This window comes from Falco punctatus (genome assembly GCF_963210335.1).
Source record: "Falco punctatus genome assembly, chromosome: 3".
Lineage (NCBI taxonomy): Eukaryota > Metazoa > Chordata > Aves > Falconiformes > Falconidae > Falco > Falco punctatus.
Genome location: NC_137582.1, coordinates 80,968,867 through 80,990,374, shown reverse-complemented (window position 1 = coordinate 80,990,374; position 21,508 = coordinate 80,968,867). Strand labels below are relative to the sequence as shown.

General features: G+C 40.4%; 1 protein-coding gene across 5 annotated transcripts in view; it reads left to right on the top strand.

Moving 5' to 3' along the window:
• Positions 1-21,508, top strand: part of VWC2 (von Willebrand factor C domain containing 2) — a 67,448-nt gene that overhangs the window by 4,372 nt on the left and 41,568 nt on the right. For all 5 annotated transcript variants that reach the window (XM_080379057.1, XM_080379059.1, XM_080379060.1 and 2 more), the window contains exon 3: positions 5,647-5,776. In XM_080379057.1, coding sequence (XP_080235183.1) covers positions 5,647-5,776 — 130 coding nt within the window. The remainder of the gene's footprint in view (positions 1-5,646; positions 5,777-21,508) is intronic.

Below are 21,508 nucleotides of genomic sequence, written 5' to 3'. Positions count from 1 at the left end.
TGCATTCGGTCTCGTGGTGGCTGTTTCTGCCTTAAGAGGGAGAAGGTACTTTTAACAGCTGCTAGTTGGTGTGACATTTTCAGAGATGGATTGTGAGGTCCTTCTTTTTCCAGCAAAGTTAATTCTGAGGGGTGGCCAGCACAGTGATGCTTCTGCACACGTTCTCTGTAGGTCAGAGTTTTAAATGCTTCTCCCCACTCTTCATTGGTGCTTTTCTAACAAATTGCATTTCTTTGTCTATTTGTATAGTGGTTTTGTATTGATGGCTGTAAAGCAAGACTGAAATACCTTATTGTGTTAAGCACGTAGTGAGAGAATAGAACCTTAAGGCTCCCTGTTACATTTGAATGTGGCTGGCAACCTTGGTAAAAAAGGACTGCTGAACAATGACATTTACAGAAATGTTCTGAAAAGACTTTGTTTCAGCTTTCTTTTTAACCCCATTTAGCCTTCAGCCCTTGTGTTGATACCTTCCTGTAACGAAACATCGGTTCCCTTACCACTTTTTGTAAGCCAGCTTTGGAAACACAAGTGAGAAGGGTTGTCTGCCCAGGATGTGCAAGGGAAGTTACTGATGCATTTAGGCGGTGGGACAGCAGCCTGTTTATTTTGATGTGTGAAGACCTTGGTTTTTAGTTGAGCTTCAACGTTGGTTCCAATATTGTGAGCACAAAACTGTAAATGCAGCTGTTTGCCCATGCCACTGCAGTCAGTGGAGATGTCTGGCAGGGTAAGGTACAGATGTGGTCAGATTGCTGCTGCTCAGTGGAAGCAATTGCAAATGCAGGTAATTGCTCACAGTTTCAGAGGTCATTTTACAAGTTCAAAGTTGAATGTTTTAGAGAGTTTACTAATATCCTGTCTCTTGGTGAAGGTCAGGGAAGGAGTTATAAATGGATAGTAATCTGATTTTTCTCTGTGTCCGCATCTATTATTTGTGGCAAAGAGTACCTGGCATCACTAAAGGAAGAAAAATGTGACCTACTAACTTTTAAGTGAGATTTTCTGCACATTTATGTATAGATGTGTAAATATCCATGCAAGTTTGGGATTTTGCTTATATAAAACTTTTCTATGGCTTGGCATGGCAAAAAATTGCCCTGACCAGAGCCAGTGGTAACTCGAAAGCTGTGTGCGCCAGGGAATGGGAGGTTTGATGTGTTTATTGTTTGATTCACAGTCCTTTCTGCAGGCTTTGCGTGTGTGTGTGCATGCATGCGCATGCAGGTGCTTTTTCTGTTTTCAAAGAGGACCTGGATGTCGACACAAAACACAGCACAGGTGTGTGGGGGAAGGATGAGGTCTCATAAAGTTGTTTCCATCAGCTCCACTCTACTCCTCTGTGGGTATTGTGAGGCAGGATGGCAGAGGGATCACAGCATCCATACAAGTAGAACTGGGAGCAAAAGCCTTAGTTGGTGAAATGCAGTGAGGATGAAATTCTGCACTGGAGCTGGAGGTTGCTGAGAACGTGTTCCACTAGATGTTTTTCAGTCATACAGTACGATTTGAAAATACAGGCTGACTTTATGTCAGAGCCTGACAAGGACCATAAGTTACCTTCAGAAGTGTAGTGTTTGGGAAGAACCTATGTTTTTGGAAGTTGTTGCTTCATGTGGGTTTTTTTTAGAATTTCTCTCCTGCTGAAAATTGTACTTATTTGTGAATAAGTTGCTTGGAAATATGGAAGTCAACAAACTTTGAAAAATGTTTGAAACATTTGTGGTATTTTTGAAGTAAAGCCAAGGCTGATAGGTTTATTCTTGTCAGCCTAACCCCATTCATGTTCTCCCAAGTTGTGTAAGTGGCAAGGAAATATTAATAAAAATTCCAGCACAATAACAAATAAGTTTGGGATTATGATTGATTTTTTTTTTTTTAAACCTGGATGTTTTCAAGGCTCAAGGAACCAAATGCAGATTTTTATATATATATATATATATATATATTATTTATTTATTTTAAATTCAGATTTTTTTTGATGGTTTGGTTTTGGTTTCTTTTGTGCTTTTAAGTAAAATTTGCCATGTTGGAAAGGGAGAAGAGCTCAAATTACTTTGTACCAGAACTTCAGTGACTGCAAATGATTTGTCACTTTTTAATTATGCCAATTTACACTTAAGAGCAGTAGGTTTATGCAGCAACTTAATGAGCTGCAGTTCTTTTCATGTCCCACTAGTGGGAAATCTACCTGTTTACACAATGCTGTGTTTGCTTTTTTACAACATCTGCAAGTCCATTTATACATCTGCTCATAAACTTCCCTTTAAACAATTCTGAAGAAGTTTTTGTGTGGGTTTTTTTGCCATCTGCACTCTGTTTTCTACAGGTTTTATGGCTGCCTGGTGAACTTGTAAGACTTCTGTGCCTCTTGTTATCTTCCCGTGGGTTTTGCATAGGCAGAACCACTGCTGCGATAGAGGTAATAGCTTAATCTGTAGACCACAGGGATGTGGTATCATTAGTCTTCAGAGAGAGGTTGATAGGTGGTACTATTTCCAGTCCAGCCTGGTTATGTCAGATGTGCTAAGGTTAGTGCTGCTGGGCAGGTCGTTTCAGAGATGAACAAGTGGGATGCTTGTTGCATGGGCTGCCACTAGGAACTGCGCTGCAGGGAACACGCTTACGTTGTAAGAGTAGAAGAGAGGAAATGAAGGACCAAATGTGTCTTTTCATTCTGATTTATTTAATTGTTGTTGCATATACGCACAGTCTTACTGTCTCTCTCTCTCCCTCTAGTGATGATTATGTGTCTGAGTATTAAGATGCCATTAAGATGCAGAAAGAAGCGGGCCTTTTCTACAGTTCCTGCTGCATCCTGATCATATATAAAAAGCAATACTACCGTTTAGTCCAAAGATGAGCAGATAAAGGTTGACACTAATACTGTTTTGGCAGCCACTGTGGTTCACTTACATGCCTGAAAAGAGCTTTGTAGAAATAAGCACATGGAGACCTTCCTTAACCTTGCTACCACTGCTTATACTGGTGGCTTGTATAGATGACAGTACTTATTAAATGTGTACTAAATGTGTTCCCCTGAAATCCCATGATTTATTACACAGGAAGGTTATTTGTGAATGCAAAATCACATTAACGGTGTGCTCTGTTCATGAAAGATGTAATCCTCAAGTCTATGTGCTGTATAGGATGGAAATGCATTATTCTGAATCATCATTATTAGATAAAGATTAGAGCAATTTTGTTTCTCATTTGATAGTATTTTCAGTGCTTCATTAAATGGCTTCTTGTTGTTGTAAGAAGTTTAGGCTTCTGACAAATTTAGAATTCTAGTAACAACCTATGTAATTAGAATATGTTTAAATTTTACAGATGAGAGATTTTAGGAATAACATCTGTGTGCTGTCTTGTTTCCTGATTATCATCAGATACTCTGTTTTTTATATCACTTCTAATATTGAATGGCACAGCTGCTAAGTGTTGTCCTGGGAGGAGTATCTGTTGTTGTAGTTACTGGTCTCATTGAACAGTGATGACTGGCAAATTTGCATTTTTTTCAAGTCATGGCAAAAAATGTTAAAAACTGATTGAAAGCTAGCCTTGTTGAGCCTGATCCTTGGAATTGAGTTCTGGTAGCTTTGATCAAGTAGGGTTCCTTCATAATAAAAAGAAAAAAAAAAAACAGTCCTCCTTAAAAAGCATGTTTTCATAATTTACTATGTATTGTTTGTGGCTGTAACTCCAGAGGGAAGGATTCTTACTGTTGACTAGCAGATAGGTAGGAGCTCAGGTTTGCTGGCGCTCAAAAGTTTCATGTGTGGTTCAAGTCGTTACCTGGGATACCTGAGTCTGTCGACTCTTATCATTGGATCAGAAGCCTCCTCATCCACTGACACTCCAGCTCTGCAAGTGAACATGGCAGCTTATAAACAATTACTGGACAAAATTCTTGGCCCAAAGCCTACAATAAAAATCTGCAGTACTGGGCAGCCTCCTTGTGGCATTTTATAAATGTATAGTGCGGTGTTATCCTTGATAGAGTTAAAGCAAAGAGAAAACTCGAAATGAGTAGCTAGCAAAGGAAGCCTGAAATAAATAATAGTAGTAAAAGCAGAAAGCAACACAGCAAGAGACCCTATTTAGGCTTTCTAAGCAGAGGGGACAGCGTGAAAGATATGTGAGTGCATAAGCAAATAACAGCCCTGGCAGGTGGGAAGAGAAGTGGCAAAGCATGGATGAGCATTTAGTTGGAGCTGGTGCTGTGCAAGCGTCAGCATGTTTGAACTTTGGAAGTGAGAAGGATGTGAAAGAGGCAAGCAAGCAGAGAATGGATTTGATGAAAATATGGGCTGCCTATAGAAATAGGGAGAAGAAAGAGATCATCTGCAAGTTAGACATCTGGATGATTCTTCACAGAGAATTAATATAATATTTTTTTTTAGATTCGAGGTTACTCTGCTTTTATTGGAGAAATGCAATGGGTGGTTGTTTGCATCAACTGGAGTCTGGAATGAAAAGGGGGTTGTAAAAAAAAAAAAAAAACAAAAAAACCCCCAAAAAAAACCAAAAAACCCCCCACCTCATCCTTAAGTAAACCAAGAATCTGCAGAGATTATAGATTTAGAGTATCACTAATAATAACATTCAGCTGCATTTTCATCCCGCAGTGTGAGCATGGATGCCAGTGTGGGTTTTCGTGTATAGCAATGAGATTTACAGTACATCATTTATTGCTCTTCAGTACCCTTGCTTCCCTCCACCTCCAGCTCCTTGTGTGGTACGAGGACATCAGCGATGCAACGAGCAGCACCTGAAACACTGAAGAGAGCAGCTGGAGTTGTACGTGTGGCAAATGCAGACATTTGGAAGTCCATTTTTTCTTAAATAGGGCCTTGATGCTGTTTTGTTTGGAATTGATTTCATTGAAGTAGGTCATTCAAGTAGTCACCTTGTGGTGCTCCTATTCTGTGGAGTTCTTCAAACCCAGTAATATTTCACTAGGTAAAAAGGATGACATGTATTTTGCTTCACCCCTTTCTTTGAATTGCAGCTTCTTTTCAGAAGGTTACGAGTATTACAGGAGTGGTCCAAATACAGTTAACCTATGTGAAATACCTGAATTCAAAGGATAGGTTTTTTCCTGACTTCTCTTTGAAAATTATAATTTTCGATAAAATGCAACTTCCTGCTACCGAAAAGCTTTCAAACCTGGAAAAATTGCAACAAGGCTTTCCATTAAAAGAAGTTTCATATTTCATTTCATAATTTTTTTCTTCTGTAAATACAGTATTTTTTGCTAAATTACTTTTTTAACCTCTAATTAAACTGGATTTCATCTAAATTAGGAACATAATTTGCTGGAAGTTCATTAGAAATGCGGTAGGGAGATTTTGGCTTTATTTGTGTTAAAGCCTAAAGTGTTCTTGTGCCCAAGATCCCTTTTCACATTAGCTGCTGAGGTTCAGAGCAGAACCTGTGAGGTTTTTTTCTGCTGTGGTTTGGTAATTTTGCAGGCACCCAGCCTCACTGTCTGCATTATTCAGACCACGAAAAGCATTTGTTCTGAAGTGAGGAAGAAAAAGAGGTGAAGGAAAGGACAGTGCAGATGGGAAGGTAGGTAGGTATTGCGGGCTTTAGGAGGGCGTTAAGTGAGAAGGTTAAAAGGTGGCTGGATTTGTGTTTCAGGTTTCTCCATGTGAGAAGTGTCGCTGTGAAGCCAATGGTGAAGTGCTGTGCACTGTCTCAGCTTGTCCCCAGACTGAGTGCGTGGATCCAGTGTATGAGCCTGATCAGTGCTGTCCTATCTGCAAAAATGGTAAGTGACGGCTGCAAAACTAGAAGGGGGCTTCTGTCTGAGAGGTCCATGTTGCTGTTCTGGTTTTTAAAAATAATTCCAATATTTTCCTTTTTCCCCAAGTGGAGGTGGAAAAATGTTGTGTGTGGATGGTGTCTTCCTGGTGTGAGGAGTCAGATCTTCCCTTGACTAGGATGGACTTTATTATGACCTACAGGGATTTTTGTATACTCAGGAGACAAATAGGGTGTTACTACCAGGTATTCATGTGGCTTCTGGATATAATTTTGCATGGACTTATTGTGGATATATTTTATGTAGGCACAGGAAATGTTACCCACCTTTCAACGTGAGCAGGAAAAGTTACTTTTGTTCTACCTTTTTATTTGTTCCCTTTTCAGAGATTCTTCTCTTCCTTCCCCCCCCCCCCCCCCCCCCGCCCCGAGGCAAATCAAATGTACCTTATTGAGCTCATTTAATTTTCATAACTAAATGAATTAAACTCCCAAGTTTAATTGAATATTTTTCGTAACTAAATTAGACAGAGAAAGTCTCTCTACTCCCAGCAAGGACTTCCATTAGATCAAAGTCTTGGTCTATTTAGGGGAAAAAAATTACATGACACACTAGCTCATCACTTATAAAGAAGAAATAATAATTTATTAATAGAAATGAAAGCTGCAAAATCTCAAATGAAATTATATTCAAAATGAAAAAAGACTTAAAAAATACTCAGATAATTTGCAGCCATATATTATTTCTCTAGAATAGGTAGGTTCCATTACATTAGCTAAAACAAACTGATTAAAATTGTGGAAAAGCTAGGGGAGGAGAGGGTGTACAGCATATGCTTTCTGCAAATTCAACAGTAGATGATAAGGGATAGTTAATTGCATTGGAGGAGTTTCATTTGTATGGGTATAAAAGTAATTGCTTCACATCCCTTAATTGCTTGTTACAGCCCTGAAGGAATGTGTTCCTGGCTGTACAGCTTAAGGGCACTCTACTTTTGGAGATGATGACAGGTGTTTTTTGAAACATTGAGGTACCAGTTCCTGAGAAAGGCTGAATCTGGGAGCTAGCTGGTCTGGAGGATACTTTAACACTTGTCTGATGGCAGGAGCTTTCCTGATGCGCTCTCAAGCTTTTTGTGTGGACACCGTCCTCTGCTGCGGTTCCCCATGTCGGAGTGACTTTTGACAGGCAAATGGTCTGTTTTCAGTAGGGAGGATGAAGTTACAAGCATAATGTGTGAAGCTGATGTAGTCTTTACCGCCGAATTTCCCCAGCAGTGTTAACACTGCTTGGAGCTGAATTGACTTTCCATCGGTGCACGTTCTCCCACAAGCATCAACATAATGCACGGCAGTGGCCATCTCCCAGCAGTGGCTTGCATTTGGGTTAAGGTGGTATGGCAGTGCAGGGCCTGGCTTGGCTGCTTGCATAGATCCTCTGACATGTTTCCTAGAAATTTGACCTTTTTTAAAAACTTGTGCATAAAATAAGCCTTAGTTGTGAGGAGGGTGCCTTCTCTCAGAGCACTAAAGCTGAAGTACCCAAGTTCTGCCTGCAAGAAAAGGGTGGTCATGTCCTCAGTGTCCAAATCCCAGTATTACTTGCATATTCCTTGGGTATAACCACAGACTGGCATCCCTGACCCAGTTTCAGACCAAGGTGACCAGAGCTGCCTGTTTCCCGTGAGCTGTGCTGTCACTTCTCTGCACATCATAGAATCAAGAGTGGCTTTCCTTGTTAGCTTCTAGGTGAGGAAAAAAGCCATTAACAGTAACAGTAAAACAAAGATCATTTAGAAGAAGCTCAGCATTTCTGCTTCAGCAGCATCAGTATAGTATCACAAAGAAATTTCTGAGGAGTCCTGTCCATCTGGGGAGGACATTTGGAAGATAAAAAACAAAACAAAACCCAAGCTCTTTGCTTTCAGAGCTTGTTTTAAAGCATGGGACACGTGCAGTTTGCAAGGAACTTCAGTGAACTGCTGAATGTTTTTAATTAGGTTGGAGCAAAAACCTACTGAGCAGGAAAACCTAGCCTGCCACATCCCCTCATTTTCAAGCCTACTGGAACAAACACGCTGTGAATGTGAGTTGGGGAAACAATCATCATGTTGTGCTTCAGGGTTGATTGTTTCAGCAATGACATCAATGACATCGTGATAGTGACCCAGAAGAGCTTGGGTGATGATTTCCCTCCCTCTCCTGGCACTTCATAACATATAACACTTTCCCAGCTTGCCTGGCCTGCAGATTTCTGGCAGTGAACCAGCTGAGTGAGAGCTAAGCAACTACATCTGTCACTGGTAAGACCACGTACAAATGCCTGATGAAGAATTATGGAGGCGATCTACTGAAAGCCCGCTGTTATTAGAAGTGAATGAATTCCGTCTCTTGGCAGGTGTGAGACACTGTATGTTAGCCCTTGTAGGAAGGAGGGGTTGTAGTTGACTTCCTCAACATAATTCCACAAAAGTACTGGCAACCCGTTGGATGATGGATGGATATATAATGGCATATCAGGCTTGCACAACCGCACATGTGTGTAGGTGCAAACTTACTCTGAATGTTAAGAAATTGTGAATGGAAAACTTGCAGAGCGAGGAACAGTCTTATGTCTAGGTTTTAATAACCTTCTGTATAATTTCCTGACTTTCAAGAAGGAACCTAGATACTTCCATAGCTGAAGATGTTATTTTCCTTGTGGGCAGGGATAGGGAGTACTTTAAAGAAGTATCTGCTCTAAAAAGTTAGTCTATACAAGGGATAAAAGTGACACCTTACTGAGAAAATCTTGCAATGAGGGGAATTTTTCTGCTTTTTATGTTTCAAGTCACTACAGCTAAGGGAACTGTTTAGTGTTTATCTTGTATACATGCCCTGCAAAAGCAGGATGGGGACAGAGAGGAATGGAGGAGAGGCTTTCTTCTTGTGCTTGTCAAGCTTCATGCTTTTGGTAACCAACAGCAGCAACAACAAGAAAAAACATCTGGAAAGTAGACTCTGACTGCGGAGAGTACATTAAGTAACAGGTGCCCAATTCAGATCTCCCTCCTGCTTTACAGTAATAGCAACATAGTTACTTCTGTGGAAGCCATCCCTGCTCACAATGAGATCAGTAAGCTCAGAATCTAGTACAGTCATTTCTACAGTTTGTATGGAGTGAAGCATAAAGATAATAGGCATACAATTCCCTTTCCGTAAGGAGAAGCCTGGGCACTTGTCATTGATTCATTTGAGGCAGTGGGAGGGGATGTGGGTTAATACTGAATTATCTTGCTAGATTAAATTACCTTGGTTGTCTGTTCCACTTCTGTTTCCAGTATTAGAGCCCTAATAGGCATACACAACTGAATGCTGCTTTGCCTGAAGCGTGCAGCCATGGAGCAGTCAATGGAGTTAAGGGTGGCCCTGCTCCTGCCCGTGTCTTTGCAGGAGTATGAGATTAAACCTGCAGACCACATGGAGCCTGGAGAGGGAGGCATGGTTGCCTGGCCAAAAAACATGTTGTTCTAAGGTGCCCAGGAGACTTTTATTTCGTTATATATGGCTGAAAGATTGCCCCAGATAAGATGAAACTGATCCCTTCCTAGCATTCATCTATCTGTGCATCCATGGTGTTTCTCTGCAGCAGGGAGAGCTGAGTGTACCAATGAAGACTTGTAGCTGCGCATTCAAAAACACAAATGCTGATGCCCAGGGGGTCACACGTGTTCTCAGGGCCATAACATCCACAGGAGATGTCTCATCTGTTCTCACTGGCTGTGCAATGGGGAAACTTGACTCTGGATGCAGTCATCTCAGGTGCCTTAGTTGGGATGAGTCAGGACCTCATTTCATATCTGGGTTCATAGTTATGGTTGAAATAATGCATCATGTGGTTGGAACGGTTGGTTGTATGCCAGTACTGTGAGGCTGATTCACTGAAACTTGCTTATGTATGAAACTTTCATGTACGGTTACAATGTTTAGGCGTAGAGATGGCCAAGAGTGCTTCTGAAAGGCAAGGGGGAACTTCTGTCTGTGTGAAGGAGCTCTTGGGGGGGGATGGGGGTGCAAAAACCTGATAAAGACTGGCAGAGCTGCCACCCCCTTTTGCAACTGTTTGTACAACGGGACTTTGTCTCACTGCGGAGCTCATATCTATTACCAAATGGTGCTGGTTAAGGCAGTACCATAGGCCCTATGAGCTGTCATCCCTGTAAAATTCAGGCAGAGAGAGTGTGTGTTGGGCTGAAGGACCTGTCTGGCCATAACAAGGCTGAGGATGTTTGTTCTGGGTAGATAAAAGGGAAGCTGCACCTTGGTAGCTGTCACGTGAGCTGGCTGTTTGCTCTTTCCTGCAGCCCAGCTTTGCTCAAGCACCATGGAGAATCTGACCTGTAAAATTTAATGTCCTTCTGCAGTATGTTTAAATAAAATATATGCCCTCAACCATATATGCCTTGACCTTGGCAATGAAGAAAGTATGATAATGCTGTCCAGATAGAGGTCAAGGCAGGACTATTGCAAACAGTGCCTTTGATTGTCCTCTATTCCTCTTCCTGTTTTCATTTTAAATATCTTTTCAGTCATGTTTGGCAGCTAATTTATATATAGCAAAGAAGACCCAGAAGTTTTAAAGCGTGAGAGTGATCCCCTCCTTAATGTTGACTGAAGAACCAAATCAGGTGGTCATGGTGATCTCTTCTAGATGTAAAAGAAGAGCAATCATAAAGTGATATTAAAGTCTAGTTTATAAGATGTAAACAGTATTTCACTTCTTAAAATAAATGAATTTTAAAAAATAATAACCTAACAAGACAAGAAATCAGTTCAAACTAATCCCAGTTCTACCAATACTGTGTGTGCCAATGTGATCTGTTCCCTTCTGATGTGTTTAGTTCAGGCATTTGAATGCCTGTGTGTGCAGAGTGGTATTTTGTTCTCTTTCTGTGGGTATCAGTTGCTTAGCAAAAACTTCTGCATAAACTTCCCCCTTTAATAGGCTGTATTTCACAACATGATTTATAATATGAGACTGTTAACCAGGAAATATTAATGTTTCAGGGGGAAAAACACCATTAAAGTTGCATGAACAGCTGTATGTGATTAAAATTGCCTAGTGAATGTGCAAGTAGGTTGAAAAACTGTAGCAGGTATTTTGGCAGCTACATGTTGAAAACAAAGAAATACCAAACTTGCTTCTTTTTGGCTGCAGCAGGCATTTAAAAGTGTCTTCCAAATCTGATTGTTGAAGTTGGTAAACTAGTCACAGTAGTTTTTGTTGTTGGTTTCTGCTGTTGATGAAGTTGAGAGGAAGTTCAGTCTGTGTCATTGTAATTCAAGGAATTCTTTTAACCCCGTTTCATCTCTCTGCTCACCTCTCTCATTTTCTATCTCTACTCTGGGGAAGTTGGTGGCCACACAAGCTATGTGTGCTTCCTGTGCAGAAAGCACAGAGTTATCTTCTTGTGCTGATTTTTCCACTTAGGTCAGAACCTGTTTAAATGTGCCTGCATTAACGCTGCAAACTGGGCTGAGTAAAAACTTGTGCCCAAACCATGCAGGCCTAGTTTCCAACTTGTATATGTGTGCATGCATGCACACCGATATGGGATCCAGTGTTGACTTGGTATTTTTATGTTGAGCTGGCTAAGTAGTGGTAAGTGTTTTTTCCTCTAAGGGTATATATTTAGTTTACCAGTTATGTTGTCTTCCAGGGTATATGATTTTTTTTTCCCAAATGATAGATAGAAGGCTGTCAGAAGATGCAAAGGATCTGTCTGAAGGCAGGGCAAAAGTATCCAGTTATACTGTGCCTAAATCAGTTACCAGGACAGATCTATTTATATGGTGTATATGTATTTATTGCATATACATATTGTGTATATATATATATTTTAATTTTTTTCACCAAGAAGACAAAATGCTTCCAGCTGGGAGTTGTGCTGTCAAAAGGCAGCAGTTTAAATGTCCCTGAGTGTGTAGCATCCTGTCATTTTGCTCAGACACATGAGGACAATCAGAAGTTAGTGTTTGGTATTTAAAGTGGTACTTTATACTTAAGTAGGAGGATGTAGAAAATTCCATTAAAATAAAAAAAGCTGTGTGTCCTATAAGCTTTCCAAAACTGACTTTACAACATTTTCTCATTACAGGCTGCTACTACAGTAAGCCTGAGAAGCATTTCTTTGGCAGTCAGTTTTTCTTCTTGTAACTGAATCTACAGGCTTAACTGGTATATCACAGCTAAATTCTGTTGTATGAGTTACTTTCAAGGCAACTGCTTGCAGAAGGTGTCACTTTTCTGTGGGTTCAAGCAAAAATGGATAATAACGTGCCCCAAACAGTTGTTTAGTGGTGACACTCCTAGGTGAGTGTGGGAAACAAGCTGCCAGCTCCTCATGGTGGAGTCAGAACTTCAGTGTATCATGGCTTTCTGGTTCTTAAAAGATGTGTTGCTTCAGCTCCAGAAACAGAAAGATGAAAATGCTGTCTGTGGTGATAGAAAAACTGAAATTCTTGGATGGAGGGAAAATGAGTCTTCTGGCAACTTTAATGTATGTAAAAAAAAAACCCAAACAAGCACAAAAAGCCCAACCAAAATAAGAGAGAGGTTGTTTGAATGTACCTTGTGCTGCTTTGCCATGGCAGTTTCACCTATCTGTCATCCTGTGTAGTCCTGGATACTGGTTCTGGCTCAGACAGGAAACGACCTTTGAGCTAATATCCACTGGAGTAAACTTTGCTATTGCTTGATTTGTCTTCCCTGACAGCTTCCCTTTTACATAGAGATGCATTTTGGGATTTGCTTGTTTTCTACTAAAACAGCTAATCCGTGCTTCTCAAAATGAAATCAGTTGCTTTGGTTTTTTGCTTGTTTGTTTTGGTTTTTAAGTTCTTCCTACAAGATTTTTCAGAGTTTGTATTGCAGATTTATTTACACACATACACAGAGGTAGGTAAGATATTAAAAAAAAAAATAAATCCTAGAGCTCACATTGTGCCCTGTTCCTTTTCCACATGCTTCCCCCAGTGTTTCTTCTTTGCTGTTTGAAGAAAGTTTAGAAAACTAACATTGAGTTGAAGTTTTTCCTACATCCAGTCTTGTTCTTTATGCTGTTCATTAGGGAGAGTATTACCAGTGTTAATTTTGCTCCCCCATTCTGATAGTGGATATCTAGTTTAATTTTGTATGTGTCACTAATTGAAATTGTAGCAAAGATTTGGGGGGGGGAGGGGAAGGTTTCCAAGGTCTGAAATACTTGTGTGCCTCTCACTGGATTCTATATCATTGGAATAATATTCCCTATCAGTAGAATTTATTTGATAAATTACGAGCCCTTAGATTCTGAAATCCTGTCTTGCTCCAGCTTGAGTTACCATAGATTCATGCATTACCCGATATTAGTTCAGCTACTGTCACCGTCCATGTTAGCTGTCAGTTGTATTCTTTGCAGATAATCTTGTTGGTAAATAGAAACTGTTTACTGGCTGGGTGCTGCAGTGATACAGTAATAGGGCTACATGGCTGATTAGTGTTTTGCAGTGTGATTAAAAGGAGCAATGAAGAAAGATACATACCTTGTGTGTTTTGCTTTATATTATTTTGATTTTGTTTTCATTGCTGTTTCGTTATGTTAAATGAGGCATCTAAGAATTTACTTGGCTTTGAGAGGAGGTGAAAGCTTTTATTAAAGTGTTGTAGTATGTTATTATACCCCTCAGATATACCGAGTATCCCTCTCTTGATAAAGGATATATTCAAAATGTCCTTTTACTGCTAAGTGCAGTGTAATTTTCTCTGCTTATTTTTTGCAGGAAGTTAAGGTTTCAGGGTTAAGGAAGATGTGGATTGACCCAGGTGACTTACTGACTGATGGAAGCAGGGCATTGGCTGATTTAGTTAAACTTAGCTACTTAACACTTTGCTCTTCTATGGTTTGTGGTTTGCCTTTCTGTGCAGTGCAGGATTGTTAATGCTAGGTCTGCCTTAAATTCTCATAACTCCTTGTTCTCTGGGATATGTCTTATATCTCACCATGAGCATGGCAGCAATCTCAGAGGTTTCCTTCCAGTCCTGTTTGAATATTTGTAAATGAAATACCAATCTGATGAAGAACAGGAAAACCTGTTTCCTTTTCTGACATCAGTTTGACCAGGGGCTGACTTGTACACCTGTGCCTGTGTTTGGAAAAGGGTTCTGAAGGAAGAGGAGCAGCAGGTTCTTAGGGGAAAGGCTGAAAGCCTCTGATATTTTTATTAATATTAGTAAAATTGCAGTGCTTGTTTTTCTTGTTGCTCTAAGTAGCATTTTACTGTTTCATACTACAGCACTGGGGAACTCCCCTGCGCTGTGTGCTGAAAGAGTCCTGAATTAAGTCCCTGATGGATTACCTTTACCCAGCAGGTCAAACATCTTCAGTTGGAGACTCAAGTACTTTCCTAATTTAAAACCTTGATCTTTAAGTTGAAAGCAGCTTTTACTTCATGAGTCTTTGGATTGCTTCCATAGGGGTAATCATCCATGCAGTTTTGCTTCCTTGAATGTATTCAGCTGCACAACAGTGATTTAAAAACAAACAAACAAAAATAAAGCAGGTTTTAAGTAATTCTTTACCTTCACCACCACAGTTACTAGTTACGAGAATGATTAACATTCGAAAACTGATAGGCAAATAAAACTTTGATTGCTATTTTCATTTAGGAAAACCCTGTAATGTTGGTTTGTTTGGGGGTTTTGCTGCCTATACTGGTATCCTAGTTAAATTTTCATTAGAGGAATGACTTCCTACTGGAAAACACCACTTTCTTCTAAGCGCCCTATTCTTTTGCTGAGTCTTCAGCTCTGCTTGCTTTTGTTTCTGTACTGGTAGCCCTTGAATGGGGGGCCTATTAAAAAGTTCCACAGGTAAATCCCACTTACCTTACAGTCGTGTAGATGATGAGTGTTTTTTCTCCTGCCTAATTTCTTCTCACCTTGCAACACATTGCTGTTGCATGTTGGTTACCGACCACTTTTCAATAAGTACGTGCAAGCAGTGAGTCTCACATTTTATCACCTGTGGAGAAGATAACTTTGTCTTCACTGCATGCTCACCCAACATGTGATTTAATTCTTTTTTTTTTTTCAATACAATTGATCAGATGGAGCAGTGACAAGAGGAAAAAAACAAATAATGCATTGTATCAGAACTCAAAACACTATTTGGTGAATAGCACTGAGTAAAGAAGATCTATATCCAAGCAATTGCTTTTGGGCCTCTTGTGTTTGAAATACTTGCTTGCAATGTTATCTCCTTTCTCAAAGGTAGTTTCACTGGAGTGTGGTGTTAATTGCTTTTCCCAGAAATAGTAAAGGTATTACTACTTACACTCCAGAATAGTTCCAATTCCTTTCTGATAGTATGATCTCAAACCCTCTCAAACATTTTGAATTCAAAAGGGAAATCACTAGTTAAGCTGGGCAGTTTTGAGGGAGATAGGCAGTTAGTGAGTCCTATTGAAGACTGAAGAGAAAGTTGTAGTGACTGTTAATGATATCTTACAAAGCCAAATAACAAGATAGTGCAATGGTAAATGAAATTCAGCAAAACCATATGTCAGGTAGTGAAAGAAATTGCTTGGATATTTTGATGATCATTTGTTAAGGTATCTGCCAAGTGGTTTTAGTTAAATATCAATGTGAAATGTTGTATGTAAACATCAGTCAGGCTTCATTAAAAAAGGCTTGCATTTATTGGAAGTATGCTATTATATAAAGACTGGTTCCTCCCACCTGATCTGTGTAATCTTCCATGTTTGCTGAGCACTCAGCAAGAAGGGGTTTCAGAAGTACAAAGAAGAGCAGCAAGAAAGCTGAATATTCCCCTTGAGAATAGATGAGGTCTCTAGTAGTGATAGCACATGAATAAAAAATCACGTGATAAAGTGTGATACTGGGGCAGAGGAACAGTACCAATGGAAGTCTTCCCTGTGCTCACAGTAACAAGTCAAGGGAGAAGCAAGAAAATCAAAAGGCATTGTACATAATGACACACATTACAGACCTTATTAACATACCAACACACTGCAGAAGGCAGTGCTGATATGATCTTTATTTTATTCCTAGGAAACTGCATATATTTGGTGGAAGGAATAGAATACCTTAACCTAGTTATGGTGAAACTGCTTGGGGTGACATGCTGTAGAGCCTTGTAGAACTACTTACAGTAATTCATTTTCACATGAGCAGAAATCTAACGTTATTGTTTCCTACTGTCCACATCTTATAATTTCATTTTTGAGCTGCCTCTTTTTAAAGCATTTTGCAAAAAAATGGTTAGGCTATCTTGACTTCAGCCCAGCCAAACCCATCCTGGAAGTACATGTACCTTCATCTTAAGGCAAAAGATGGACCTAATTAAGAGATCTTTAAAACAGCAGCAGTCCTCTTCCCACACGACCATTGCACAATCATTGTGGTGTATGCTGGGACACAATAGTACGTTACTTAATACATGCAGATGAAGGCGAAGAGACCAAGTGAGGTTGGCTTTTGGCATGGTCTGCTCTCAGCTGTTTTATCAAGCTTTATTGAAATGACCTGAAGGTAGGTCACCCATAAATTGCTTGCATAATTAGCTGTCCATACTGTCTAAGATTTCTGAGATTGGTCAAAGCACTCTTGTAGTTATAGTTTGTGTGTGTTTAATACAATCTGCTGAAGGGCTAATTGCGGGGGGGGGGGGGGGGGGGGGCGGGGGGGCAGCTCAGAAGCAAATAAATTATAACAGTTTATGCAGTTATTTGTTATGTCAATGTGATAGAGAATGTGTGACCCCACAATGGAAAGGTAATTATTTTCCTGCTATGGCAAGCTTGCTAACCTGATATATTGCTAATGAATGGATTAGATGGAGGTTTGGCAGCCACTAACATGAGCAAATGATTGTTTTTAAGACCAGTTCATGCTGATGCTGAGGTCCAAGCCAAGTAATGATTATGACAACAGAGACAATTCCTCATGCATTATTTAGTGTCTCTCTCTCTCTCTCTCTTTTCCCATCAATATTTAAATCTGATTATACATGTACATCCCTAAGCACTCACACATACAGCTGGAATACGTGAGGAAGTCTCATTACCTAGTTTGTAGCCTAAACATTAAATGTGCATGTTGAGTTTTGATTTCAGTGTGTTTAAATAAGGTATGCTTTCTTTCTCCCATGACTGTCATGTTTTGCTGTGATTAGGTAAGCTGCTAAAACGTGGAAGAATCATCAGGTCCAAACATTGGGGGAAGCAAGGTCCAGGTGTGTTGCCAGAGGCTGCCTGTCTTGCTGGCAGGCAGACGTTCATCGAGTGTACCATTTATATGTCCGTGCTGCTGAAAAATAGCCCCTTCCTTGATTTTTCTTGCTGGCAGCTCATTCAGCAGAGAACTTTTATCCATTCTATGGTTTTCATTACATGCAGGTGATGTATTTGTCAGTGTGAGAGGACTTCTTAATTTCCTATCAGTCAAGTGTTTAATCTTCAGTCTTCTTAGTTAAGTTTGTTCTGACAGCTGATTCTTTCCAGTCAGAATGACTGCAGAGTCACATCAATTATTCTGAAATACTGGGTTTGTATTTGTGCCTAGGTATGACTGATTAGGCTTTGGCTCTGAGGTCTGTTGTGGTGCATGCGCCCTCAGGGCCCTGGTGCTCTCCCCCTGGCTGTGCTGCTGGCTATGCGGTCACCTGGCCGTGGCTGTGCACCAGAAGATGTTTCCATGAAAATTCCTGTGGTATCAGCTAAGTGGAGAAGACTGGAAGTCTTGAAGAGTCCTTGAAGCAGATTTTGGGGAGGGTAGGAGAAGTTTTCTGGACTGTGGTTTTGAGGACTACTACCAGAGACAATTATTCAGGATGCGTAGTTGACAGCAAGTGAAAATCTGCCTTTACACAAGGCATGTTAATGTAAATGAAATACAGAGATTACAACATCTGGACAACGCAAAAGGGAACTTTATAGATTCAGATGACATAAAACCCACCTGTGTTTACCCCAGGTGGGGATCAGCTCCAAAGGTGGTTCTCATCTGTCCAGCTGGCAGATTTCTAGTCTCCTGACTAAGCATGTTATTTATACATGTGTGTGTACACATGATACACGGGTCATCAGACACCATGCTTAGTGAATGCATTTCTCACTTTTGAAACTCCCTCTCAAAATGCTTTGCTGCAGTGGGTTGGGGCCGTCATCCTCTTACTTCACCTCCCAGATGTTGGGGATTAATTTTTAGTAGGGTCTGTTGTGACAGGACAAGGGGTAATGGTTTTAAACTTAAAGAAGGTAGGTTAAGACTAGGTATAAGGAAGAAATTTTTCACGATGAGGGTAGTGAAACGCTGGAACAGGTTGCCTAGGGAAGTTGTCAACACCTCATCATTGGAAGTGTTCAAGGACAGGCTGGATGGGGCTTTGAGCAACTTGATCTAGTGGAAGGTGTCCATGCCCATGGCAGGGGGGGTGGAACTAGATGAGCATTAAAGATCCCTTTCAACCCAAACTATTCTGTGATTCTGTGATTCCACGTGCAAAGACAGTAAGATGAGCTGTGTAGTGGAGTGGCAGCTGTATCTTGCTCACCATTTTCTTGAGACAAGGCAGTTGGCAACTTGCTGTAACATGCTCATCCTTCCATCTGGACTATATTGCAATGGGTGTATGGGCGAAACACCTGCTCCCATGGGCACACAGATTGTTGCACCCTCATCTTGCAGAAAAAACTGCAGGAGTGCTGCATGAAGAGCTGCAAGGCTACTTTTGCTACAGAGCGTTAGAGAAGAGGGTTGCCTTGGTATTACAGTCCCTGAGATGAAAGATGACATTTTGGTTGGCGGCCTGAAGATGTGGGCAGTTGTCATGTCATTAGGTGTGGTTAGCTTATACTGTAATACATTTGTTACAGTTAAGACTCTCAAAATCTATTATTTCCTTTTTGTTGCCTTTTCCTCATTTTAGTAAGTGAAACCAGATAATTAATCATAAAATTTCTAGTCTGTGGTGCATCACTCATAACTCACTCGTGGCTGTAACTAATACACATGAGTTGGAGGTCCCTCCTTGGCTGCATGCTCCTTGCAGTGGGGGTAGGTATGGACTGCAGATGCAAGAGCAAGCTACACAATTAGAATGGCCCAAAGAATTCCCAACGGGGCAAGCCCCATAAAAAAGTAAATTCCCAACTATTGTCACTAGAGGTCAGCGTTGAAGTAATTTTAAGGTCAACTCTCTTGCCATGTAGTGGATTGTAAATTCCAGCTGTGGATGGTTGTGGCACAGGTGGGATTTGCGTGAAATGAGTAAAATACTGAGCTTCAATGGTTGGGTTGAGTAATTTCATACATTCTTGTAACCCTTCATGTTTTAATGAGTGACAGCTGATTTATTTCTGGATAAATGACAAGATGATCTATTATCTTTTGTTGTCCCTCCCTGCTACTTGCCTGCTTTATAATTAAAAATCCATGTTCCTTTTTAAATTTGTGGGCTAGTTTATTAGCAGAGTTCTAGTTGAATAGCTGTTAAAATCGTTTTCAGCCAGGGATTGGAAACAGAAGTTAGATACACAGATACTGTTACGATTCTGTTGTGATTCGCTGTTTTTTGCTCATCGGTAGCTGGATGTATATGAGGTCATGTCCATGTATATGAATGCATCTTGTGTGGAGCTGGAGACCTAAAAGTTCTTCACCAAAGCCCTGCCTCTAACTTTGGCATAGGTCCCTTTAATCACGTTTGAATATCCCAGCCAAAGAACTGTATGTAAAAGGCGGATCTTTCTGTGAGTTGAATTTGAGTATTTAGTTATTTTGATTTTTGGAATAAATGTGCTTTGTTAAAATAAAGACAATCTTTTCATGCCCATTTTTTCCTTGTGGAAGTAATGTATTTAGGTGTAAGTCTCAAATAGCAAGATGAATCTGTTCATGCAAGAATATCTGGTGCATGGCCAGGTAGAGCTGCATGTCTGTGCTGGGGTATGTAACGTGTTTGTAGGCTGTGGTCGTAGAAAACTTCTGTACTAAAACCTAAATTTTTGGCTGCCTTAGAATGCCAGGCCACAGGGGTACAGGAAAAGGTGCTGCCAGTTGCTGCAGTTCACTGAGCCAGTCCTAATCTCTGGGAGAGTGGTGGGACTCTTGAAGAGTTAGTTACCTTCCAGCTGTGAACTTCTAGAGTTGCTTGTCTTTGGGGTCACGGTACATGCTTTGTTTGTAACAGATTGTGCTTAGGAATAATTGGCACTGTGTCTAGTCCTTTCAGGTTTAGGGCATGTTGGCATGGAAAAGGAGTATATCACATGACAATGCCTGGAAAATTGCGGAGCAGCCTTGTATGAATGTGATTATTCATCAATATGTGTTTGAATGTTGTGGTACGCAGCAAGGAAGGAGAAACAGACTTGATGGGAAGAGGATGGAAACCTCCCTAATTTCAGGGAGAGCGCAGTATCTCATGTGGCCTTTGTAACTCTAAAATAATGAGCTTATTTTCAACCATAAGATTATTTGATTATATTTATAATTCCAGATAAAATAGTGTTATTTAAATGGCTGTCATGCCTTCCATTTATGGAAGGTGAAGTGGGATTTGCATTTTGTGTTGTCTCGAAGTCTTGACTTCTCTAAAATTGTTTTAGTGTGTCAAAACAGGCTCAGTGATAATTAAGGAAAGAATAGCTTAGCATAAATGCATATATATGCGCTTTCATCATTTTCATAGACAGCAGAGTAGTTCCCAGCAGCAAACTCTCAATGCCTAATTTCCATAAAGAAAATTCAAGAGATACTTAGGAATACCCAAAACCCAATGATTTCAGCCCTCATGAGATGCATCCACAAGAATACCAAGCTGCTGGATGAGTCGGTATGGATGGGTTTCCATGGATTGTTTGGGAGTTTGATAACATGACACAGATTTATTCAATCAACCTCTATTTCTGGGGTGTTTTTATTAGGAAGGTCAGTGATCTGTCTGAGCCTAATTATCCCATCTGGCGAGTGTGCTTGAGGCACACAAGTTTCCTGCAGTTCATGTGCTCAAAGAAATGACGTGGTTAGCACATTATTTATTCAGCTCTGACTCCTCAGCTGAGCAGAAAGGTATCTGCTGGCAGCTGCATTGCCCAGGGTAGCCTTAGATGTGCCTCTGGGAAAGGACTAAAGTTTCCATCTCTAGCTTTATGGGGCAAGCTTCCTCTACTGCTCTGCTACTGGGACTCGCGTTTTCAACCTGTCTTTTTTTAATCATTCTTTTAATGGTCTCAGAGGACAGTTAAAAGCTGTGTGTTGAATCAGAACTTTCAGTTTTTCAGAAGTTTTCTTTCATTCTTCTGGTACCACTGAAATATTAGGTGAATTTTCAGAAAGACCTCCAGGTATTCAATCAGCAGCATCATACACCTACCATTGTCAAAATATCTTAAGTCTTTATACAGACCTCTAAGAGCACAGTATGTTGTCAGCCCAACCATCTCCAACACAGTTCAGCCACACAGTGCCTCTGTAATGGGTGGAATTAGGGTTGGAGAACACTGGTGGAGCAAGTGCCACATCCTTGGTCACACACACACACAAGACGTGGATGAAAAAGGAAATGAACGTGTAGACTCTTGGGTTGTATATTGGCATACAAACTGCTAAACCCCTCTATTCTTTCCTAGGGCATCAATTCAAAATGCCAGCCAAAATCAATATGGATTACAGACAGTCAGTATATTTAAACTTTCA